The sequence below is a fragment of the Motacilla alba genome, chromosome 17 (assembly GCF_015832195.1).
Source record: "Motacilla alba alba isolate MOTALB_02 chromosome 17, Motacilla_alba_V1.0_pri, whole genome shotgun sequence".
In the NCBI taxonomy this organism is placed as follows: Eukaryota; Metazoa; Chordata; class Aves; order Passeriformes; family Motacillidae; genus Motacilla; species Motacilla alba.
In genome coordinates this window covers 9,282,597-9,308,226 of record NC_052032.1, presented here as the reverse complement: position 1 = coordinate 9,308,226, position 25,630 = coordinate 9,282,597, and the positions used below count along the sequence as shown (strand labels likewise).

Here is a 25,630-nt window from a genome sequence, read left to right as displayed (position 1 = left end):
TGAAGAGGGGAAAGCAAAGCAGTCCCAAACTTCTCAAAATAATTTCTGTAATGTTTTACTAAAAAGTACACGTGCAAAAGATGGCACAAAGAAGGTTTTGGTTTCTAAGGTGTGTTCAAACATGGGATCTACAGCCGCTCTTTAATGTTTTCTTCTTCGTAACAAACCCCACCATTTCTGTGGTTCCCATATTTCATACAAGCTTTATTGTATTAAATATAATCAAAGCAAGGAGTAGGGTCAATGACCGGTCGTGATTGTTTTCGGAAATTATTGCACAGCTAATTGGCTATTAACATCCTTCCCTCATTAACATACATCCTGCAGGAGGAAGGAGCTCCAGAAGGCACTGAACTTGCTCTGTTTCAAACATTGCTCACACATCCACATCTGCCATTGCTCTCTGCAGGGGATCCACAGCCCAGTAGTCATCGTCCCAGCCCAGGAACCAGCCAGAGAAGGTGGGAGGCTCAAAGCCCTGCTTGACGATGGTCACCGGGGTCCTCTTGTCCCGCGTGGAGGGGTCTGTGTCAATGTAGCGCTTGGCTGGGGACACAGGGAGGGATCTCACTGAGCACCAGGCCTGCAGAGCAGCAGCTCAGCTGGGGCTAAATGGCTGCCAGAGAGGCAGCTTCACATCGGCCGTTTGAACAAAAATACCCGCTGCAAGTTTGTACCCTATGGTTTTATCTATGCCTGTCAGAATAGAAATCGCCTGAGTCACGATCACACAGCGGGAAAAGAGAAAGGGATAGTTCAGAGAGGAAAATGTGACATTACCAGACTTCAGTGCCTCAGTCTTTTCTTCTTCTTGGGCATCTTTCCCAATCCATACAAAGACCTAAAGATAAAAATATTAATGACTTCAGCAACAATCATTCTCTTTATGAAGGGATAATTTAGATGAAGCCTCAGTGAACAGAGTGTGACACAAACCAGAAAATCCTCATGTTGCTGTGCCTGAGTTGTTGACCAACATAACCAAAGTTCTGTTGGTCAATAATAGGAAGTTTTCTGCCTGCCTTTTATCTACATGAATTGTAGACCCTTGAACAAATTCTACACTAGCTTAACATCAAGGGGAAGTAGCAGATGTTTGAACATTTTTCCATAAAACATCAAAATTCAGCTCTGAGTTGCCTTGTGGCTGATGTGTGCTGAATCTGTAATACAACCTGTGGCTGTTGTGGTTCAGGTCTCCATCTAGAGCCAATCTGTGCCTATTCTTTGCTCCTCTTGTCCCCCTGTAAACGTGCCGTACCTGATCCCATGTGTCCAGGAGCATCACATCGTCTGTGGCAAGGTCATCCTGAGTCAGATCTCCAGGAACTTCTTCAATCTGAAAAACAGGGTTCAGATGAGCACCGGCCTCATTTACTTTATCTGCACAGGACAGACCACACACAGAAAGAGCAGGGGTAAGCTGGTGGGGGGCTCAGAGCAGCTGGGCCCGTCAGGTGGGTGCTGAATGAAGCCCCCAGACACTCACGGTGAAGCGCCCGCTCTTGTTGGAGCACGCGAAGAGACGCGGGGGGTGAGTGTCCATCTTCTTGTCCTTGAGGCGGGGCGAGGTGCGGTACGGAGCTTTGCCACCCAAGGCCGCCCAGAAATTGTCTGGAAAACACAAAGAGAGACTGATGCTTCTCCTGTTCATGGAACCACACTGGGGTTAGGGTTTGGGCAGGACGTGAAGCAGTCTTGCAGGTCAGAAAGTCCCAATGGCCTGCAGACATATCTGAGAGTGCTGTTAAACAATGAGAACACCCTGGAGAAGCCCCTCTTGCCCATGTCCACATCTTGTTCTGGGAGACAAAACACCCATGAAATAATTGCAGAGGATGTGCAGCTACACAGAAATGATCGCAGACTGCACCGGGACCCCCTCACCTGGCTCTTTGCCCTCAGCAACCTGTACTGGGCGGGCTCCCAGTATCTTCAGCAGCTCCTGGGCTCCTGATTTCTCAGCGTTGCTGGCTCCTTGGCCAACCCACAGGAAGGCAGCAGAGGGAGTTTTCAGGACAAAGGCATCATTGGAGTTCAGCTGACTGGCTGTAGGATCCAGCTGAAAAGAAGGAACACTGCAGGGGTCAGGTGTAACCATCCTCTACGGGGAGCCTGTTACTTCAAAATCAATCCAGAACCTACAGTTGAATAAACTGCAAACAAGATTTTCCATATGAGCATGTAAAGCTGTCAGATGTGTTGTGTATTCCCTGTATCCAAGTGATGAGTTAGATTTTCCACATGGGAAGAGTAAATAACTGTTTCAGTGTGTGATTGCAGGTACACATGACCTATAGCAGGAATGCCTGGCTGTCACTGTGCCTGTCCTGGTGGTTATGGCAGGAGATTTAGGAGCTCACCGGGGAGCCCACGGCTGAGCAGTCCCTGCTGCCAACGCTGATCAATCATTAACACCAACCCCTCTGTGTCAACAAGGACAGGCCTCTTGAAGCTGGGAACGTGGGGAGTTCCTGCAGCCATAAACCACTGCCCTCTCCTGACCAGGATTTTCTCTCCCCCTTGTTGTTGTGCAGAGGCGTTTGTGCGCGTTTCTCTCAGAGCAGTGGGGCTCTGAACCCGTGTCCTGGCTCAAGTTCCTCTGCCATAGAGGGAACTGAAATCTCCAGTGGATGATGTTCCCATCAAGGGCTGCACACACAACACCAAGGCTGACTGTCCCTCCACGTACCTCCACTGCTCTGGTGGCTCCGGAGGTGCTGGAGCGCACCTGGAACAGCCGCGTTGCCGCAGGTGCGGTCTGGCCTCCTTCCCTCGAGGTTCCACCCTTGTAAACAACCAAGGGCTTTCCACCAAACATGCTCATCAGGTGAGGGGGCTCTTTCCCTTGCACTACTCGTTTCTGAGAAAAAAGAAACTTCCTGTCAGTTTTGAGGAGCACAAGACTAACCAGAAATGGCTTTTACAACCCTCTGTTGAGCTGGAATATTACACAGCGCCCAGCTGGGCCAGGTGTTTTACATATATATACATATATATATATATTCTTTATTCCCCCAGTGTTGGGGTTGGTTTCTGCTGGGTCTCTTTACCTGCACGGGGCTGCCTCCCAGCTCCTCATCCAGCTGAACTGTGAGGAATGCAGAGGTTGCAATCTCATCCTGCGTGGAGTCGGCGCCCTGCCTGGAGAACGAGGCCAAATCCCAGCTTTATTCTCAGCCTTTCCCCCCCCCACACACCTCACAGAGATCAAGAGGAGGTAAGGAAACCCTTTGTTACTGAATCTCTGCAGCACTTCCTTCAACACAAAGGGAAAATTCCTTATCCCCTATAGTAGTACAGTGAGTACAGGGGGAGATAAGAACCTTTCCTAGATAAGCAGCATTTTCCCAGATAAGCAGAGCAAAGAAGGGAGTAATAACCGGGTGGGGGGGAGTTCACACAGTAATTCCCTCCACTGTTCCACTTCAAATGAAACATCCCAGACCTCTGGTATCGTTTTGTTTGCAAGGGAACGTTATCCAGGGTGAAACTTTATCCCCTAAAGATCCTCTGAACGCGGGAACCAGCAGTGATCGATTTTCCGAGTGGACTCGCAGCCCCAGCGTTTCCTGACTTGCCCCAGGGTAAGTCCCGTACCAGGTGTAAATGATCTGTCCCCGCTTCCCGTCGTGCTGGTAATCGTACAGGATGATGTAGCTGTCCCCGCCGTAGAACTGACCGTACGTGGCGGGGTCCACCGGCACCTTCTCGGAGCCTTCTATTCTCCAGATCTGGCGGGAGAGGAGCAGAGGCGCTGCCGAGCGAGCCCGCTGCCAGCCCGCGTTGTCCCCGAACGCCGCGTCCCGGAGCCGGCGGTGCTGCCGCGCCCTCTGCCGGGACCTGACCGGACAATTCCCGTCCGCTCCAGCGGCTGGTCCCGAACGGAGCTTTGAGGCTTTCCGGGGCGCTTTTCAACAGCCAAACCTCGGCCGGGCCCGCTGTGGGCTTCTGGACAGCCCCCAGCCCGTTCAAGCCCAGCTCCACCCCTGCTTCTGTGCTCAAAGCCGCGAACCCAGGTGCTCCAAGACATTCACACATGCAATGGCAACAGGGAGAAAAATCAAGAGGAGGAGGAGGAATAAACCCATATCCACAGTGCTGGGAAAGAGTAGAGTCAGAATCAACCCCACTTTTCTGCAGGGCTTTCAAGACCTCAGTGTTGATGGCTCTCTGGCCTTTTGTCTTGCTGCTCTTGCAGCAATACCATCAAGTAGCAAAGGAAAGTCTGGAAAGCTTCCCAGAGGGATTGTGCCACCACTGACCTGTTTCTTGCCAGAGCCATCATCCTCCATGCCGTGCTGGGCAGCCATGGCCTTGGAGCTGTGCAGGGTGGCTGCGTCGAAAGGGACCTGCTCAATCTTGGCAACGTGGCCAGACACGTGAGGCTGCCCCAGCCCATCTGTCTGGTCCTTGTCCCGCCAGTTCTTGAAGAATTGCTTGAACAAAGGAGTCTCACCACTCTCAGGGAGGACTTGGATCTGAAAGGAATGAGCTTTTAGAACCATCTCCCTAAGAACAGCAGGTTTATCTATTCCTCTTCACTCTTAGGTCATGGAAAAGGTAAAAGAGTATCTGAGAGGAAGAAACTTCAACCACCAGCCGTGCTGCAGTAAATTCTGCTTTAACCCAGGAGCAGCTCTGCAGAATCTCCCAAAACAGAGCAGATCTCCCACAACAGGAGCCACTCGACAGGGACATGTCACCTGAGCCATCCGTGCTCTGCAGTCCCCAGCCCATGTGGCAGAAAAGTGACCCCAGTGCTTGGTCACAGGTCCTTACCTGGGTGTGTTTGGGATAACCCATCTTGTCAATGAACTCTGAGGCTGTTTTCAGTGCTGCCTTCTTCTCTTCAGAGTTGGCACCTTTGCCTTTAATGAAAACAGAGAGAAAGGGGGTCAGGATATTTTACCCAGAGAAGAAACTGTCCCGGGTACCTTCTGCCAAACAGAAGGGCCCAGCCTCCCAGACCAATGATGCCAAATAACAAATGACCACTGCTGGATCTCTTTCAGGCCTGTTGTGGTGGCTGAAAGAGAACAACTCCCCTTCTATTTATGATATTAATTACTTTCTCCGGGTCTCTCAGGTACCTTTCCAAACAAAGATCTTTCCATCTGTGCCGTGGTCCAGGATGAAGCAGTCATCTGTGCTCAGGGCTGCCTGGGAGAAGGGGTTCTCATCTGCCACCAGGGACACTGCCATGTTCCCAGCCCCATTGGAGACCTGTGACAGCACAGCACAGAGGTCACATAAGGCACCCTCTGCTCCGTGGCCAGAGCCCAGAACTCGGGGAGGGGAAGGGAAAGCCATTTAAATGCACTGGCTGCTGCAGGCACTATTGTTTTCAAACAGGATACCTCTGACACAGCAACAGTATGGCAAAAACATAACACTTACTCTGAATGTTTCAACTCTTTCTAGCAAAGCACATACTGCTGGGACCACGGGAGATTGGTCCAAAATGGGAAATATCCTCAATGCAAAGGAAATATCTTCTAAACCAAACCAACAGCACAAAGGGACTGAAAGGTAACTGGAACAGCCTCCCTGTGTCAAGTGGGGTTAAAAATCTGAGTTCCTCTACTGACTGATGCATAAGGTGCCACATAACAAACCATCTTAGAAGATATTCACCCCATGGATACCAGAGGCTGCTTAGAGAAGGTTCCTCCCAAAAAGTCTTGGACACTATTCTCCACTCACACAGCTGATGGCAAATGGCACCTTCCAAGTCATGGCTTCATCTGGGTGTTAGAAAGGGGCAGGTCCTGCTTCTCAGGCTCACTGTTTCTAGTTCTTTCCTGTCACTTTCCTAACACAATGCCTGATAGCACAGAGGAAAACTTCCTTTTTCCCTCATTTGTTTCACACTCCACCTCTCTCAAAAATTCCTGCAAGTCCCAGCTGGCTCACTCCGGTCATAAGTGGTGACAAACCAACAGAAAGTACAAGGACATGCAGTGCAAGCAACCAAGGCTCATAGATAAAACTTGTTAAGAAGCAGAGTGAGGCAGGACTAGGACTCAGAGCAGCTCAGCTCCTCTCTGCTATTGCACCTCCATCCAATTTCACAAAGATCACTCTGCTCTCCCCAGAGTTATGGCAGGGCTCCTCACTACCTTGTACAGCTTAGCCAGCTTCCTGTTGGCTGTGTCGGTTTTGGTCTCATCAGCAGCTCCTTCTGGCAAACTGGGCTTTGGTCCCAGAACCTGTGAGGGAGAGAAAAATCATTACCAACCAGTCCAAGAGGATCTTCCTTCCCAGGTGCTCCAGTCAAGAGAATGAGTGGAAGAGAATTCCAGATCAGTCACAAAAATTCCCTCTGACGTCCCAGCGGGGCAGAGGACCAGCTCTGCACTGAGCTGTGTGTTCATACCACACACACCACCCACCCCACCTTTCTTCCACACACCCCACTTGGCACTCCAGCAGGGACAAATGGCCAGAGGGAACAACCTGGAGCATTTCCTCGCGCTCGGATCCCTCCTCTGACACGTAGACCTTGGCGCGCCCGTTGCGCTCGTTGTCCCGGATGCCCTTGGCCAGCACCGTGGCCTTCAGCCGCTCCTGGCGGTTGCTCTTGGAGCCACACCATTGGAAGATGTTCTGGGGGAAGGAGAAAGTCGTGTCAGAGCATGGCAGCACCTCTCCAGGTGAGACAGGACTCAGCTGGGTCTGAACAATGTCAGTGTTTCGGGATGCTTGGCACTGAGATGGCTTCAGCAGAGTGGGGGAAAACAAAACTTATGTGAAGGTCAGACACCTCCTGCCCCTTGAATTCTGCCACACCTGCCTTCGATGTGGTACTCACACTGCCCAGGTCCAGGATGAAACAGTCCCCTGTGTTGAAGCTGTCCCAGCTCACAGGGACCTCCGTGGCCCGGACCGTCCGCCTGCCCTTGACCTGCAGCAGCCTCTGCACAGTGACCTCGTTGGGAACCACGTGCCTGAAGCCAGAAGCCACACCACCAGCCTGGGGGGAAACACAGGAGCAAGGATTCACACCAGGACTTGGGGAAGAGTGTATTCCCATGTGTGTAACGTGTCCTGCCTACCAGAAATTATCCCAAGCTCAGGATTCACTTTCTCTGCTGACAGAACTGGGAATTATTTATCAATGCAGGCAACAGGACCCATGTCAGTTACCCTCCAAAAAAGCACAACCAACTTTAAATGTACGAAAGTAACAAAAAGCAAGTGGGAAATAAACAAACCAGAAAGATCGGGAAAGTCTCAGACATGAGGAAATGTCAGCACTTTGCAAGCAGGTGACCTGCTATCACTTTCCTTGTGCCTTTGGATTCCTAACAGACACAACTGCTTGACTGCATGTTTTCACTTCTATCCCACTTTATTGTGATGGCAGGGAGGAGTAACTCCCACTGCTGTTCATCTCCTTTACCAAAACATTGCACATGCTGGGAGGGTGGGCTAAGCACAGAGACTGCAAGGTCAAACTGTTATGCAAGTGGGGAGAAATCAAATCTCCTGGGTAGGCGCTTCCCATTAACTTTGCTGCTTCTTAAATTCATTCCAGGTGCCTCGGGACTGTTCTTTCCTCTGCCTCTTGAAGAAAAACAAAACCTCGATTCCTAAAACTTTCTGGGGCTTTCCTTGTGTATTATTAATTCAGCCAAATCTCTCCCACTGGGATCTGCTGTTCTCCACCCTGTTCAGTTCCAGCTCATTGAAAACATCTGGCTGAGAAGGAGTTTCAAGCAACTGGAAAAAGGGCAATTCTCACTCTCCTGGAATTGGGCAGGATGCCCTTTCTCGCAGACTCGGGTCAGTTGTCACCCACCTTGTATTTGATGCCAGACTTGAAGTAGCCCAGGAAGGTGGGGGACTCGTGGCCCTGCACCTCACGGTGCTGCACAGCCTTGCCCTGCAGGTGCTCATCCATCTGCACAGTGAAGATGGCAGCAGCCCCACGCTCATCCTGAGAGCTTTCATCACCTGAAACACGGAGAGAGACACACTGGGAGGGGGTGCAGGGCCTGCCTCTGCATTCAACTGTGCAAACACACCAGGAGAAAGCAGGTTTAACTGTGGTACTGTCAAAGAGCCCGGGGTTTGCAGGCTTTGGGGAAAGCCGTGGCATGGTACTCTGTGACATGGACAGCAGAGGGCACTTAGGAGAGGGAAAAATCCCACTCCTGGATCGGGAGGAACTCACCTGACCTCCCTCCTTTCAGGCAGAAAGGACTTCAGCCAGACTTTTCACCTGAGATCTCCCCTGTGAACCTCTGCAGAACTTAGCTGTCCCATTGCCCAGGAAAAGCTGGGTTTAGGATCGGACGTGGCTGCACTCTCTATCGCAGAGACCACGCAAATATCTGACATGAGTAGGGCTATTAACCCCAGAACTGCATTCTCACTGCGCTGCTTTTTCTTTCCTTGGCTAACATTTCCTGGCCGTGGCTGCAGCAGAGAGGCTCAGGGCTCACCGTGGGCTCCCAGCTCTGAGGGACACTCCCAGCACTCACCCAACCAGAAGTGCAGGTCGTACTGGAGGTTCCCGCTGCGCTGCTTGATGGTGTTCAGCACCAGGTAGGAATCCCCAGTGAAGAAGTCTCCATACAGGTTTTTTGGCACTGGGACCAAATCAAATTTCTCGACCCTCCAGATCTGAAGGCCGGGTTCCTTCCCAGCCTTCAAAAACTCGGCGTGTTCCACCATGCTGACAGGCTGGGGGCGAGACAGAAGGTGCTGTTCAGCGGCAGGACACAAGGAAGTCTTAAAATTAAATTGCTTCTCATCTCCTAACTTCTTGTGCTAGGCAAAAAGTGGAAACTTTCCTTTTTTTCATGCACTGAGTTTTGAAGGGGGGAAAAATAAGGACGTGTGTGGAAAGAATCTCTCTCCATTGATCACTGTTAATTTTCACTTCCAATCACCTCCACTTGCTGCTTTATTACTGGCTTATCCTCTTCTAGACTCTGTTGTGTCTCTCTCTGGATTTTAATCTCTGTATTTTTCTAACTAATTTATAACTTTTTAGTATGGCACATCAGTGAAGCTTGTCATTCCAGGCTGTGGGAAAGAAACCCCTTTTAACTCCACTTGTACATCCTGCACAAACATTTACAGGCTTCCTAAAACCAAATGGAAAATGCTGTGAATATCACTGAATATTTAGGTAATTAACAGGCTTCTTAAAGCTCTTCTGTTCTGACCTGTTACTTCACTGCTCCCTTGTAGAAATTACATTAATTTACACAACATCCTGTCCTAAGGACACTGCAATTTTGGTTTAATATGTTTATTGCCATCCTTATGCAATACATCAACACAGTGCAATATCCTTTTTTTTTTTTTAATAAACATAATGAACACTTTCTTATAAAAGAATTCCCTTTGGTAATTCTGAAAGGAAATAAAACATTTCTGGTGTATTGGCAATGAAGTCTGCCCATCGACCACAGCACACCTTTGAGAGCTGTCAGGTAACAGGGAAGAAAACATTACAATATCACATCAGAAGCATTCAGTACTTTGACAAAGAAGATGGTTCACAGCAGCTGATGGACAAAAGTAAAATATGCTCAGTTTTCAAGGCAGAAATAAAGAATGTTACAAGCTAGAAAGCAAAATAGTAAGTTAGGTATCAAAGTGATTCCTAAGCTGAAATCAGATATCAAAGATGGAAAAGAATGAACTTTGTCATCACGATTGCAGTCTGCCTGAATCCTACCAAATTCCCACTAAAAACTGACAGAGTCAAAGGAGAGGGGCTCCTGTAAGTAGCTGGAACCAGAAGTTGTTCAGTGTTTAATTGTGATGTTCCTCACTTACCACAGCTGAAAGCACAAGAGCTGCTGTAACAACATATCCAAGCCCTGCCACAGACACGGAGCTGACACAGCTCAGCTCCAGAGCCATTGTGCAGAAAATGCTGAGGAAAAGATAACTGAAGTCCTTCCTGCCCATTTCTAGGAGCAAGCGGGCTTCTCCCTTGTCCTGCCGAGCTGTGGGGAGTCCCAGCTCCCCGCTCCTCCGGCTGCTGGGGAAGATGAGGGGCAGAAGCCAATCTTTTATCGGGGACAAGCACACACCCACCCCCTCGGCGGCCCAGGGGCGGAACGCGTTTGTGCAAACAATGCTGCTGGAATCGCGGAGCCTCCCGCAGCCTCTCCCGAGCCCGGCGGGCGCTCGCTCCGCGCCATGTGCGATCCATTACCCGCAGCAGGCAGGGTCACAGAGGCCAAAAGTCCCCTCGCAGGCAGAAACTCGGAGACATCAGCCACAGAGGCGATGTGTTGTCAGCCGAGAGCCGGAGAGTTGATGAGACGCAGGGAACAGCACGGCGGCTCCAGCTGGCAGCGGGTGCAGGGACAGAGATTTGGGGAAGACAAGGATTCAAGGGAGCAGCCTGAGGACGGGGAATGCACCCTCAGCTCCCTGGAGCTGTCAGAGCAGCAGAGCTCAGCCCCTGCTTTGCACCCGAACGAGCCTCCACGCACAGCACTGGAACAGCTCGGGAGGGTTGGGGATGCACTGCTGGATTTCAGCTCCCAGAACACAACAGAGCATTCAGAGTCTGCTAGGTGACACAACAAAAGCTCATTCAGCAATTCAATAATTTCACAACCAAGTGTTTCTGAGGGTGCAGCAACACCCTGTGACAGGAACGCAAGAGCCATCAAACCTACTCAGGCCAAAGGAATTACAACAGGGCCGATTGTAGCACCCCAACAATCTGCCACCAATAAAGAGATTATTCTTCCAACCATCTCACACTGCAGCGGGCTCATCTATCACATTTCCCAAGTGTTTGCAGGGAGCGACCTGAGCAGGAACCTTTCCCTGCGGCCCTCAGGAACGGAGCAGCCACACAATGTGGAGTTGAGCTGCGGGGCACTTGAGCTCTCAACACACCCAGGGGGAATTCCTGACAGGCTGAGCTTGCCATGGTCAGAATCTCTCAAAAGATTCTTAAATAAAGGGGCCAAACCCTCCACCCATAAAACGCCACAACAAAACTTCCACAAAGGAAAAAGCAGACCCTGCTTTGGGCTTTCTGCGCTCTCCATGAGGGTATTTTCTTTCCCTCTCTCCTGAGAACACTCTGCTGCTCTCTTGTCCAAGCTGATGCATTTTAACTTGAAATGTCACCTTGGCAATGTACCTTTGAAAATTTCACTGGAAAGTCTCAAACTGAAACAGACAATAAAAACAATGTGCTAGTCCTGCTGGTATTTCTGATCTCTGTGAAGGAAGTTCAGAGTGTCAGAGGTCTCAGTCTCAGTGAAAAACATGCTGGAACCGTGACTCTAAGGAAGGCAGCTGTGAAAGGCTTTGGCAGCTGCAGCAAACCCCAACCAAAATGACTGGGTTGCATAACATTAGAAAGAGATGGGTCCTTTCCAAATGGAAAAATACTCTGGACTTTTTATTACTAAATTAAATACCTGTTAAATAGTCCCATGCCTGGGCAAACCTCACAGACTGAAGGCACAAAGACCCAGGATAATCTTCTTTGTTAGCATCCCACTGCAGGATATTGTAATCCGCAGATATATGTAGGCACAGTATTTTTTAAAAGCATTTATTTAGCCTTCTAATTAATTTGGCATTTTGTAACTCCAAGCTTGCATTGCCAATGAGCTGCAATATATAAATACAGGCAAAGAACTGAAAGAGGGCTACAGTGCATAAATTGTATATTATAGTGCTCTTTCATTAAATTAATCTGAGCCATTCCTGGAGGGAATGGGTGTAAAACAGCTGGTTTGGGTTATCACTGCTGGCAGCAAGTGTTGCATTGTTAAATCAAGCCCCAGAAATGTTTGCTCTGGACATTGTTCTGAGGGCACTTGCCAGCTGAAATCGCCAGGGCCCTACTGAAAAGGGTGTCCTGATGGAGACATGGAAAACAGGCACTTTCCAAGCTGCTGCTAATAAAAGTGTCCAGCTTGGTCCCAGAAAGGCTGCTATGCACAGCCAATGTCTTATGCAAAGGAAAGTTGTTTAAGGAAAACAAGGAAAGGGCTTGGAATACAGGATTTCAGCGCAGATGGATCAGCTAAATGACACTTGGCTGCATAGTGATGAAAACAAGAACTTGGGAAAATTAGTCCAATGATTTGAGCAACCACTGGAAGACAACAAGTTCATTATGGTCTCCAGATGTGCAGTCACACCAGCAGGACAGGCCAGCCCAGGAATGCCCTGGGATGGAGTCTGGCCTGCAGGAACAGTCCCAGGGATTTGCTCCCGGGCACCCAACAGGAAAGGCGACCACGGATCAAAGTCTGTGTCTGGCCCACAGACCAACAGCAGCCTGGAGCTGCTGCTCCGGGGAAGTGTGGAATGAATGATCTCCCCGAGGCTGGAAGCTGTTTGCTTCAGGGGAAGGCCAGCAAAGGCAGAGAGGCCCCAGTGCCTGAGCTCAGCAATCCCAACCCTGCTGTGCATCCTCCTGGTGCCGTGCCAGGAGCCCCAACTGCGGCTGCAGCTTCCACCGCCTCCAACCCGGACCGAGCTCCTGCCTCTCCTGGTACCCAACCCAAAACACCTCTCCTATTTCCACCCTGCAGCTTGTAACAAACAGCTCTCTTGGCCTCCCTCCCTAAATTCTTCATTTCTGCTCTGCTCACTCATCCCTGTGGCCATGCCTCCCTCCCATCTGTCGCAGTCACCTCTGCCCTCCCAGACTGACACCAGCAGCACTCTGGCCGTTTGTCTTCACTCTCCTCTGAATTTCTGCCAAGGAGCTGCCCAGCTCTGCACTGCCCAGCACAGCCACGCTGAGAGGAATGTCCTGTTCCCTTCAGGAAAAACCTGTGGACACTGAGCCTGGAATCTCTTGCTCTGCCTCGTCACATTGCAAAATCCATTACAGGGAATAATTAATGTGCGGTTCCTCCACATCAAGTACACTCTCACATCTTCACACCCACCACCATCTAAAGCTTAATGATGTCACTAAAGTAACTTTCTACAAGATAGTATCATCCAATATTCACAGCAGGAAAAGAAAGAAAAAAATCTTTATTTCATTCAGTAACTGGCCACTAACAAGAGAAAAATGAGCACAACAATTTTTGTGAGGCCCGGTTAATTCGTAATAATTTGTGGCAATTCACACCTGAATATATCCACAAATATAGTCAGGACTTACCTGCACAGGGCTGCTCAGGAAGGCTTGGCTGAATTAAATGAGACAGAAACAAGGGTAGCCCACACCCCCATGTGGTTGTGCTCATTTGCAGCTCCGGCGTCGACTCCTGACGGGCTCAGATAATTTGTCTAAATCTGCTGCATAAACAAAACCCACACAGGAAGGGCTGCAGCCGACACAACATTTCACCACAGAGCATCCAAACCACCTGCTGCTCGCTGCTGGATCAATTCCTGCCTTTCTACATGGCAAAGGCTGTATTTTTGATTTTTAATGGATGGCACTTGCATAATATCAAAATAAGTTGCAAATACAGATTGAGTTTCTTAAATATGAGGAGAACAGTAAATCTGAGTAGAGTCTGTGTCCACATTACAGTCATGCTGCAAAAATGTCCCTCATGCACCAATCCTTTTTGTACCTTGGGGGCACACATTTGCATTTCTACCCAACTAACTCTCTCTTTCCTTTTATTTATTTGCCAAACATTGCCTGGAGAATATGAACTGCTCCAAATAAACAATATATGTCCTCAATAATGAAAGCCTCCCTTATCTCACAGCATTCCAGGCTGCCTACACCAAGTGCCACAAGAGGTAAATTACTGCTGTATTTCTGCTGCAACAACAGGAAAACCCTAAATCCTTGTTTTGCAAGAGGCAAGGGGGTATAATCCTCCTGGCATGATCAGTTTGAGGAAATCTACAGGTTGTGCTTGCCCCAGAGCAAGGGCTGCATTCCCCAGGTCTGTAAGAGCGACACTGAAGAGATCACACAGACAAAAACCCAATAAAGTCATTTGCTTGCTCCTGGTTCAGCCCTTTGTGCACTTTGAACACAATCGACACTGTCTGACTACCCATGTAGCCATTTCTTTATTCTCTGGTCTGCTGCTGCCCCATAAAAACTCTGATGAATTTACAAAGCTTGTGAGAGTGAAGAACACAGGACCACTTGAGTTCTGACAATCCAAAACTCAGGACATGATGCTGCTGAACACAGAGAAAGTTCAGCACAGGATCCAAAGCAATGACAGCACACCCTGAAAATGGAAATATTTGTTTATTTGTTCAGCCTTCCTGCCAAACCAGTATAGAATATCAATAATTCTTCAGTAAACCATTGAAAAGAACTCTGGCAGGACTTCAGCTTTGTTACCAAGGGGACAGGCATTGAAAAACACCTAAAGTGATGGATTAGCTCAGTTTTCAGCCTCCAGACAGCCCTAAACTCATATTTATACAAATCTAAACCCAACCCCTTCCCTTCCATCCCTTGAAGAAGCCAGTAAACAAAGGTTATTTGGGATAAGAGAAAACTGGCATGGTAGAGCCAGTTTCCTTCTCCCCAGCCATGGTGACTCCATAAACTATTTCAGCTCCCTGTCTGAGGAGCAGCACGGTTAATGGCATTCCCTGCAGCTACATCTTAACAGAAAAGCCACAAATCCAAAAAAATTCCAACTGAGCTGCCTAAGTCAGATCAAGACTCCAGGACATGAAGTCCAGCATTAGCTGTGCAACTGGCAAGTAGGTTTGTTGTTAAATTAAGATTCCTACTAAACCACTTGAGCAAGTTAAGGCCCAGAAGATTTGAGTATTGTTCACTTTTTCCAGCTGTTTGTTTGCACTATGAGTCACATCAGCTCTATTCTGGGCTCTGTACCTTTTGAATACAACCCCCTTGGTAAACACAGAGCTTCCAGCCTGATGCACCCCGGCAGAAATCTTCAACCCAAAACCTGAGTTTCCTCTCAGTTGCAGTGATGTAAACTGGGGAGAATATTGCTTCCACAGGAGAAAGCTTTGGAGATTAGACAGGTCTGCCATCTGAAACACACCCAGGGAAATTTGCTGATACAATCAGCTGGTTCAGAGCCTTGCCTTGAGCATAAGTGAGAGCTGAATCATGCACTTAAACACACACAGCACAGGGAAGGCTGGATCACTGGAAACCACCAACCACTTTCATTCACTGGGGAGCAAAAATAAATCCTGAATTAGGCTCCAACACAAATCATTGTTCAGTGCTGAAAAAATATTTAAGGAGTGTTTATGTAACACATAAGACATAAACCAGCACATTAAAATATGACTACCTCCCCAGATTACATCCCAGAGAGAGAGCTGCTGGTGACAGCCAGAACACATTGAGGAAGGCAGTGAAGACATGCCTGTGGTCAGCTGCAGGGAAATGACACAGATGTTCTTCCTCCAGTCTCCAGGTCCTGCCTGTACAGGGGAAATCATCTGCAACTTTATGCAAACTCTTCTTCCCCAGAGAACAAGCTGCTACATTCCTCTGCAGCACAGAAGTTGTTCAATCTGTGATCCATAACCCAAAAGCAGCACGTTCTTGCCAGAGAAAGGCTGGAAGGCAGGAGAGTGGCCTCCAACAATTCCAAGAGGGAAGCACAGAGCGTGGCCTTGCACTCCTCGTGCAGCACCAGGCCCAGGACGGGGTGAAAGGACTTAGGAGTCATTTCCACACGTGGGACAAGGGCAGGAGAGCTACAGGCAGATGTCAGGGTTGAGTATAAGTGAGTAAAAAGCACATAAATGAATTTTGCTGAGGTCACAGTAACAGGGCACAGCAGGTCTGGTGTCACCACGGAGCCAGTGGGAGTCCCTCAGTTCCTGCCTTCCACATCAGCTCCACTCAGAATTCATCTTTCCACATCAAAAACCTCCACAAGACAGGAAGCAACTCAGGATTAACAAAAATAAGCTTACTTAATACACAATAAAAATCAAGGTGCTCCTTTCTAGATCAGCCAAGGAGCAGAATGTGAGGCTGAGGGTTCCAGGCTCCTGTGCTCACCTGCTGGCAGGGAACAGTCACAGACCTGTGACTGAAAGCTTCCTCCAGTCCTGCCCCAGCACATACACATCTCCACCACCCTCCTCCTCAGGCAGAGACAGGACTCCCCCATTTCCCCACTTCCCATGCCGTGGCTTCCTTCACAAACACCAACTTCCAAATAAATCACTGTGGGAAGGGAGTTCAGAGCCTCCTCTCCATTGTGTCCCAGCTCTCCTGACACAGACAGGTGTGGCCAGGCTGTTAATGACTGCGGCTGAACATTCAGAGCTTCTCACGCAGGAGTTCCCAGCTCCAGAGCCGCCCCACGCAAGGCACGGGAGCAGCACAGCCAGGAATGCCCGCAGCTCCCATCCCACGGGCACAGCCACAAGAGGGCAATGCTGGAAACACACAGGCCGAAACCATCCCTTCCTCCCGGCAGCTCCGCGATTAACAGGGAGTGGTTCATTTTATTCCATTTCAAGCGGGATTCGGGCTCTGGTGTGGAGGAGCCACAAGGATTGGATCTGATCTGTCAGAGCAGACAGCCCGAAAGAAGGGAAAGTCCTCCTCACGGTGTCGGCGCTCACTGCAGCAGCCTCCGTCCATCTTGAGAGATCCCGGGATGATTCATTTCCTCCAGCGTTTTAAAGATGCTGTTTTGAATTGTAGCTGTACTTTTACTGCATGTGGAAACACTGAGTAAATAACGTATGTCTAAACTTTGGGTTTGGACAGGGTCCCACTGCCTGACTGCCCTAATACAGACAAACTGCTGTTTCTCCCACTCCAGTTGTGCTGGGAGCTCAGCTGAGATTGTTCCAGCTCTCCAGGTTCTCAGTGGGAGGTGAATGAGGAACAAAAAAAGAGAAAAGGAAAGACCAAAACCACAATCTATAGTCAGAAAGGAGCACTTTGAAACAGGCAAAAGGAAAAAAATATATAAACCTCCAGAGTCCATAGCATCCAGACAGCATCACATCCCAAATATCGATCACAGAAACCTGACAACCTGGAACATCCTGCCTGAGAACGCAGCTGCTCACCAAGTCCCAAAGCTGGGAAAACTGAACGAAGTAGAATAAAGGTCGTTCTCCAGAGGGCAGTGTGAGATCCCCAGAACACCAACCAAATCAGCCGCTCCCTTGCCAGCAGCAGCACCAGGCTCCCGGAGGGGCCCGGATCCTGCACGGCCATTCCAAGCTGGCATTTCCAGACAGCCCAGCACCGCAAAGCTGCCGGAGCTCTGCTTAACTCCCCTCGTGTCAGAGCTCTGTTTAACCTTGCAAACGCATCATCAGCGGATAAGTAGAGATAAATACCTGGGCGTCCTGCTGAGACAGGCTGCTACTGCCTTTCCCGACTTCTCTGAGCGCACCTTCCTTCCCTGAGCAGGTGTGAGGTACCGGGCTGACATTTAATGGACACTGCCTGCCCCGATTTCATCTCTGCTGGGATTCTCAGTGCCACATCACCGGTGCCCTGGCACAGCCCTGGAGCCCTGGCAGGGGGCACACACCGATGGGCACAGCCTGCCGGGCTGGGCAGGGAAGCACTCCCGGCATTCGCCTGCTGCTGAGCAGGGCAGCTGGATCCCGAGGGCAGGAACACCCTGCTGCAGGGCAAACAGAGGCACCCAGCAGGGTCTGACGGCTGATAAGAGGCCCGATGAATCTGCTCTGGCCATTGGTGCTATCAGGGTGTAGGACACAGTGTAAATATTGAAAATCTGTCACCGCCTGTGCCTCGCTGGGAGCAGAGATGAGGCAGAGGCAAAAGCCCTGAAACCCAGGCCTGGTGCACACCTTTCTCCTCCTCACTGAAATACCTGAACGAAGTCAGAAATCCCTGACCCAGACACTTCCCCACTGCCAAAGTCACAAGGACAGACCCGAGAGAAGCGCCTGAGCCCTTTTCCATGCTGATCTCCATGCAAACACCCGCCGCCAGGCAGTGCTGAGCCAGCGGGACGCTCTGCCGGGCCCCGGGGCTGCCTCCGGCTGCATTCCCTTCTCCCACGGCTCTGCGGAGCTCCTGCAGAAAAACACTTCCCGAAGTGCCAAAGCCCAGCTTTCCGCTCAAGAGCTGTGCACGATCCCCACCTAGGGAGCTTGTGTCTGACACAGGGAAAATAGTTCCAGCGTGGCTCAGAGCTCCAGCAAGTTTAGTGCTTTTATGGGAAAAGAATTAATCATCCAGAGCATTTCTTTCTGATTCCCTTAGGCTTCTTAGTGTCTGAAGTGATTAATTAATGATTAAGGGACTGAATAGACACACACTTGAACTAATGCTGTGAAAAGCAGAACAAATGAAGTGACAGAGGTACACAAAGAGCTGCACAAAAGCTTCAGAAAAAAAATAACTTGAGGTTTTCTTCCTAATGCAAAATCTCAGTGACCTCTGAAAGCCACTGCACAAAACATCCTTTGAGTCTCGATTTTAAAATATCCAAAAGAGATTAGAAGTAAGCATATGAAATATCAATACGTACAAATTTCTTTTCAGCTGAAATTGCTAGAAGGGATATCAAATACCTGGTCCAGAGAACCAGACAATCACAAACCAACAGAAATAGTACACAGCTTGTTACAGACAAACTGTCCATATCAGAATCTTCTGCCTTTTCAGGAAAAACATTCGATAATAATCAAGCAGAGGCAGAGACACGCTCAGAACTTGATTATTCACATGATAATTCCTGAGTGCTGTGGAAGGGAACAGAGAACAAGAGCAGCTGCTTCTCTCTAGAGGCAGGAGTTGTTGTACCCAAGCCACTTCATGTCTGTGTTTAACCATGTTCTGCTTTACTGCAACCGAGCTGCAGAACTTGATCACCTCAGCTTAAAGAACAGGGGAAAAAAAAAAAGTTTATTTAGGTCTCCAGATTCCAAAGTAAAACAGGGACATGGTTGTTTTGTGAAGCTGCACATTTCTGTCCAAAATCCTCTTTCCCATGCATGCCACTCAGCAGCAACACTAATGTCTGGGACTGGATTAAAATGGAAAGCTCGTGTTTGTAAGTGAGCTGAAAGCAAATATAAATCCTGAGCCCTAAACACGTCACAGGGCTATTTTAAAAATGGTTTGGTTCCCACTGGAATTCTGTAAAACACCCAAACTACAACAAAAAGTTATTTTATCTGAATATGGGATGGGGGAAGGCACTGTGTGGGTCAGCAGCTGAACCTGCTGCTCCTTGTCCCTGAGGAAGGTCCCGACCCTTCCCTGGCACAGAGCTCAGTGACACTGCTGCCCACACCACCAACGCTGCCTGTGGCTGCAGCACCCCCAGAGTTATAGAAATCATTACAAAACCAGCCCTGCACTGGAACACATCAGGCAGCCTTTTAGGCAGAGCTGGCAGCAATCCCCCCTGGTGACATTATCAGAGCCATGAACCTGGATTGCGGAGTGCTCTGCTGATGAAAGGAACAAATTCACAACGGGTTGGATTTGTGCCTGTAAAATCCAAGTTAAACTAGCAGCAGCAGTAGCATTTCTGCCTTGTCACTCTTTTGACATTCAGAAGCAGCCAAAGATTGATGGCTGGTTCCATTTCCCCCCCGTTTTCCCCACAGCACTGGAGTTCCATCCAGCCAGAGAAAGCCTCCGCTCTGCCAAGAGCTAGAGTCATTCCTCTGGGGACACTGCAGGTACTCAGCTCTCACTAAAACTCAGCTGAACTCTCACACAACCACTGGGAAATCTCTCCCTGGCTTTAAACACGAAACATTTCGGGCGCTCAGCATCCACCCATGTCACCAACGAGGTGTAACTCAAATTCCCACCCTGTCCTCATGCTGAATTCCAGTGAAATCCAGGAGCTGGACTGCCCAGCACCCAGCAAGCCTGGTGATGGCACAGCTGGTGCCAGGCCAGCGTTCCCATTATCCGCTCTGGAGATGGCCAGAGCTCAACCAGAGCCTGGAACCACGGCCAGCAGGAACCGTGGGCAGGGAGGGGCAATGCCAGCAGCACCCATCCCACGGAGCAGATGTTAAACGGGGCTGACTTCTGCTTCTCTCTGCTCCTGCACAGGCTAAGCTTCCAGCTCCCACCTCTCCACGGCAGAAACTATGGAATAAACTGTCTCGTGGGCAAAAGAAAGCAGCTGCAATAACCTGTGAGAGACCCATTCCTCAGTACTCAGGTTTCACTTCATTTTTCCAGATGGATGGTATAAGGTTCTCTGTAAAACAGTTTGAGAAACCCAAAGGAGGAGAGGCATTTAAGGAACCCCCACCCCCTCTGACTCCAGAGCAGGACACCCTGAGCTGAGCCATGCTCTACTCCCACAAAGGAAATAAAGGATTTTTTTTTTCTATAAACTTGCATCATGCAGAGTTGGTAGTGGAAAATGGAAATTGTAATGATCAGTAAGAAAAATAAGAGACTTAAGGGGAAACAATGCTAGCATCATTCTTGTTAGCAAAGTCGGATTTTTTACATCCAAGAGCAAATAACATTCAAAGAAGTTTTATTCCAAGACGGATCTACTTACTAATGAGGCCTCCTTGAAACAAGTCATCCCCATAACTTTTTTTTTTTTAAACACTCTTCCTAGGAAACATTTTAAATATGTTTTCAGTGTCTACATTTTTTGAATTTCTATTCAAACAGAGCTTTCAAACATTCTTCCCCCAGGCAAGGAACAAAACAAGCCCCCACTGTTCCCATCACCGCTCGCACCGGCGTTCACAGGCGCACCGGGCTTGCGGGGGGCTCCTCCGGCCCCCGGCCCGGCGGGACGGGAACTGCTCCCGGGCGGCAGCGCTCCCGCGGAGCCCGGCACAGCCCGGCACAGCCCGGCACAGCCTGGCACAGCCCCGGGACGGGAGCGGGGACAGGACCCGGCCCCGCGGCCCCCTCCCTCCGTCCCCCCGAGTCCCCGTTCCCTCCGCCCGGCCGTGCGGCGAGGAGCCGGGGGCAGCCCCGGCAGCCGCTCCCGGCCCTACCTGGTGCTGGCACTCGCGGGCAGAGGCAGCTGCGGGGCCGGGCAGGGCAGGGCAGGGCCGGGCAGAGCCGGGCAGCCCCAGGGGCGGGACCCGCAGCTCGCCCGCCTCCGCCGGGCCGCCTCCCTGGGCGCGGCTGCGGGACCGCGGGGACACAGGGACGGGGACACGGGCCCCGCGACACCGCACAGGTACCCGGCACAGGTAGCCCGCGGCGGCGAGCCCACACGCGGCGCCGGTACCGGCCGTGCCCCCGGGCCCCGGTGGGGCTGGAGCCGCCCAGCCCCTCGGCCCCCCGCGCCTTCCTGGAGCCCCTGCACGGCCAGGCCTCTCCTGCCCTTCGGCTGCCGCATCTTCCCACCGCTTCCAGAGAATGTTTTAATGCCTTGTCACATGAATCCCATGCTCGGTTTTGTAACTTTCGTGCTGTTACTGCTGTGTCCACACCAAGCAGACGCAGAGGGGGTCTGTAGTACAGTCCCCTGTGGATGACAGCCATTGATCAAGCATCACTGCAGGATACAGTGTGGGATGTCCCAGTAACCATCCCCGAGGGCTGGGAGCTGCCAGTGCCCGTGCACACCCTGATCCTGGACACTGTGCCCTGGAGGCCAGTGACCTCTTCCTTCCTGTCCCCTATTTATAGTCACCCTGTCCCTGCAGCCAGTGCTCCAGGCCATGTGCTGTGGATGCACAGACAAGTGTGTACAGATGCCTTCTGGGCCCCGAGCCGCACCAAGCCCAGCTCTGACGCTCACCAGCTACAGCGTCCCTCAGAACATCTCCCTCCCACAGTGAGCGCCCCTGGGCTCTGTGTGAGCAGAGATCTGGGGAACAAACTGGGACGACACGGGGGACAGGATGTAATTGTTGGTTAGATAACCCCTTTAAGCTCCGAAGAAGTTTGGTGTAACAATAAATGACTTGAACGCTGTTAAGTGCACACACGAAGACACGGACCCCACGGCTCGTGTGCTTGGGAATTCCGCACACAGCACACTCATCCCTCCCGCGGTGCCTGTGTTTGAAGTTTGGGAAAGGAGATCGATCCTTCAGAGCAATTTACCAGGAAGCATTTTCTGTGAAACATTGTATGTAATGACACATCTGAGAGCCAGTCAGACATCTCCAACGGCCCTCACAAACAACAGAAATTTCCAACTTCTTGCATTTTTATGGAGTTTTTCCTCGGCACTACCAGTGAGTTGTGGTAAATGTAAGACAGGCAGGCAGGCCACAGACAGCTGTTGTTTTCCTTTTGCTCTCTCCATCGTGTAATCAGAGAACTGTCTTGTGCTCTTGAGAGGAGCACTGTACCGAGACAGTGCCACCCTGCAGTGGGCTCTCACAAAAAAGGTTTCTATGCCACCAACAATGCCTCCACTTGCTGCTGGAATTGTGTGGAACAAAGACATGGTTATTGATAAAGCCAGGGGTGGGCATTTCTCCTCTGTCGTGGCTGTAACTGAAGAAGTTTTTTGTTGTGCTTTTGTGTATGAGAACATTATTAACCAGAATCTTTTAGGTGGGCTAAGAACCATCTGCCATTTTGATTCTCAAGTCTGGGAGAACTGTGCATAACCAAGGCAGGAGCAAACCTGTCATTAAATCAGGAAGATCCTTTACAAAGAGGACTGACACTGCACAGTCACACAGATTCTGTTCCCATAACTCATCTACTTGCTGTTCTGCATCATGTTCATATGCTACCGTGCATTTGTAACATCATTACACAGCTGAAGCAAAAATTCTGCACCTGTCCATCAAATATGATTAATGCAAAATAGCCTTTTAAAAACAGTGTTCAATTAGTTTAAGTACTGTTAAATTGTAATGTTTCCATGGAAATTTTAGGTCCCCTTTTCCACTGTTCAGCTGGAAATGCAGTTGTCCTGTTGAGGGTAGAAAGGTGACCTTGGCATGCTGAACCATCTGAGGGAGTTTCTTCCCAAGAAGCAACCCCTCAGTGCAGAGAGTGAGATGTGGAACCACACAGGTTCAGAGCAGAACCGAGAGTCTTTTGATGTCAGAAACCGCTGTGATTGATGAGGAGGGCAGAAAGGTTTCCAGGGAGCCTTGTGCTGTGGCACTGCAGAGTCCTCCAGCAAGGAAACACCTTGAGGTGGGGCACAAACCCCTGCAGGCTGTTGCTGTCAGCTCCAGAGGTTGCTTTCTGTCCAGAAGCAGCTCCATGTGGATCAATCCTTGCCTTGTGCAAGATGATTGACTCACAAAGTCTTTCAGCACTCTCAGGATCTGGTCTCCGGGCATGTTGTCATGTCAGCCAGGAAACCACAGCACTTGCGTGCCTTTGAAAAGCAGATGCTGGCATTTTGCAGGCATTTCTACAGTTTGGTCTTGTGCTAAAATATAAGCTACTTGCTAAGGGCACATCGAAGTATGAATGCTTGAGGATTGTGCTCAAGGCATCAGAGTTGAAAGGTGAACTCCAAACTAAGTCAAATGAAGTCAGCAAAGCTCAGATTTGTCTCCAGTCAGGACAAAAGGAGGCACGGTGAGCACTGACCCATCAAGTGGGCTCACTGCTGCGTGTATTTGGAAGTATTCCTCCATATTAGTGCTGAAGTTCCCGTGGAAAGGGGCACACTTCCATTCCATACTGCCATTCCCACAAAATACTGGCAGAGACAATCCAGCTGAGCTGCATCTACTGACACCAGAACTGACATTGGCCCAAATGTTCTTCCCTCATTCATGAGTTTAATTTGAAGCTTTGAGGTTGTAGAAGTGCCAGTGGGCTTGGGCTGCCTATTTTACATGAGATGAAGGAACTAAAAAAGATAAAGAAGGAACTAAAAAAAAACCCCTTGACCACAGGAACATTTCTACAGACACCACAAAACTGAAATAGTAAGAGATGAAAGGAGAACTGGGCAACTCAAAAATAAAATACAAGTAAAGACCAGTTAGTCATCTGTGAGCATCCAGTGTTACGTGATCAACTCCCACACATCCCGTGTTCCCCCTTCTGTGTCTGTCTGGAGAAACTGGAGCAAAGCCAGGAGATGAAGCTGGGGTTCAGGGGAAGAAGACAGGCAGACAAACCTGACTTTAGCTACCTTTTATTGTCTGTTTGTGGCCTGACAGTTTAAATCCTGAGAGGCTGGCCTGCTCTGCTGTCCTCAGGGAAAACGGAGTGCTGCAGATAACAAATTTCATTCTATCCCATGCTCTTCATGAATGCTGGTGTGTAATTTAATCATATTTAGGTTTATTTTCTTACAAGGATGCATTCTAAAGAAGGAAGCAGATCCTACAGATCACTCCATGTAATTTATTTGCAAAGAAGAAAATCCTCAAACCTTCTATCAACGTCATGAAGTCAGTCTTTACTTTTGCTGGGGTTTGTGGTGCAGAAATAAACCCAAGAGCAAGGCTCACATGAGCAGAACATTTGGATGCTGTTCCCTCCTGACAGAGGCCTCAGAAAGAGACACGTGGAAAAGGCTTTTCAAGAGTGGACTGACCCAGCAGAAATCCACAGGGAAGGGTGGGACCACGGAGGAGGATTCCACCCCTGGCAATTTGGTGTTGTTACCAATTTAGTGGGTTTTAATTACTGTTGGTAGGGCCTGTCCAGATGTTCACAATGAACGGGCTGAAGTCAGCCTTTTCTCAATAACTGTTGTTGAAAAACTGCTGCAGGCTTTCAGGCACCCACAAGAATAAAGAAGCAGAGAAATGCAGATGCTGTTACTCCATCCTTCTCACTCACGTCTTCTGTTAACTTTCAACTTTGTAGGAATATTTGAGCAGAGCATATAAAACGATTCAAAAGCAGGAGTTTTGAAGCAAATATTTTTTTTACATCACCTCAGAAAGGAAGGCAGTTTTACATAAAATATATTTAGGAATTTCAGTTATAAAGCTGAATCTTACTCACATTTAGGTAATGGATTTTAATTTTGTTCCAGGTAAGAAACAAAAACAATTCTAACCCAAAACTGCTTCTCATTTCTGTTCACAATTAAAATTCCCCGTGGGCCAGACTCCAGGTCAAAGTGAACAGAACCCACCACAGTGATTTTCCGAGCTGTTGAGTAATCCTGAGGTGTCACCACGGGCGCTGCAGGGGAAGTGCCACCCTGTGAGTGTGACTGGGGAGCTGCAGGGGGTGAGCAAACCCTGCCCGGGGGAAAGGGCTGCTTGCAATTCCCCCTGGAAAAGAAGCTGCAGCTCCAATCGGGCACTCCCACCCTGGGCAGGCTGTGCACCCACTGCCCTTGCCACGGATAACAGCAATAATGGATAACACAATGGATAACAGCAATAATGGATAACACAATGGATAGCAGCAATACTGACCTGTCACAATTCCATCTTGGGAAAAGGGAAGCTCACCCTGCCTGCCTGACTCTACCAACACTGAACCATAGACAGAGAAATCTTCAGTGTATTTTGGTGTGCAGTATTTGAACAATTCTGAATTTTAGAACCTCTCGTTACAGTGTCTGTGTTCATGGAATAATATTTGGGGCAGTACCAGGGAAGTGTATTTTTTCAAGTCAGTAAACCAGACTGCAACTGTGTCACAACAGTCAGGTCATTTTCCGTTTAAAGACTCCCTCTCGTGGAAATCATTCTCACTGGCTTGTTTTGACCTATTTTTCCAGTAAAAGTCACTCCATATAAGGTTTTGCAAAACTTGAAAAGGATTCTGTTGCACAGAGTTGTCTGTTTTGAACTCTGACAATAAGTGACAGGAATCCTCCATCTCTACTACATTGCC

At 49.4% G+C, this 25,630-nt stretch overlaps 1 protein-coding gene across 2 annotated transcripts; it reads right to left on the bottom strand.

Moving 5' to 3' along the window:
* Positions 1-178: 178 nt before the first annotated feature.
* GSN (gelsolin) lies at positions 179-20,900 on the bottom strand. Of its 2 annotated transcripts, none has more exons than XM_038156375.1 (17): positions 9,799-9,933; positions 8,490-8,691; positions 7,805-7,959; positions 6,815-6,976; positions 6,460-6,609; positions 6,123-6,212; positions 5,094-5,226; positions 4,783-4,871; positions 4,266-4,481; positions 3,601-3,734; positions 3,054-3,144; positions 2,693-2,863; positions 1,888-2,062; positions 1,490-1,614; positions 1,262-1,339; positions 781-841; positions 179-546 (listed from the first exon to the last, which is right to left on the bottom strand). In XM_038156375.1, exons 1-17 carry the CDS (start codon positions 9,931-9,933, stop codon positions 377-379), a joined length of 2,337 nt encoding a protein of 778 aa, XP_038012303.1. In that variant the 3' UTR covers positions 179-376. The 2 variants fall into 2 exon arrangements, with proteins under 2 accessions (XP_038012303.1, XP_038012304.1); XM_038156376.1 differs by lacking the exon at positions 9,799-9,933 and adding an exon at positions 20,884-20,900 and having other exon boundaries at positions 310-546.
* Between the last annotated feature and the right edge of the window lie 4,730 nt (positions 20,901-25,630).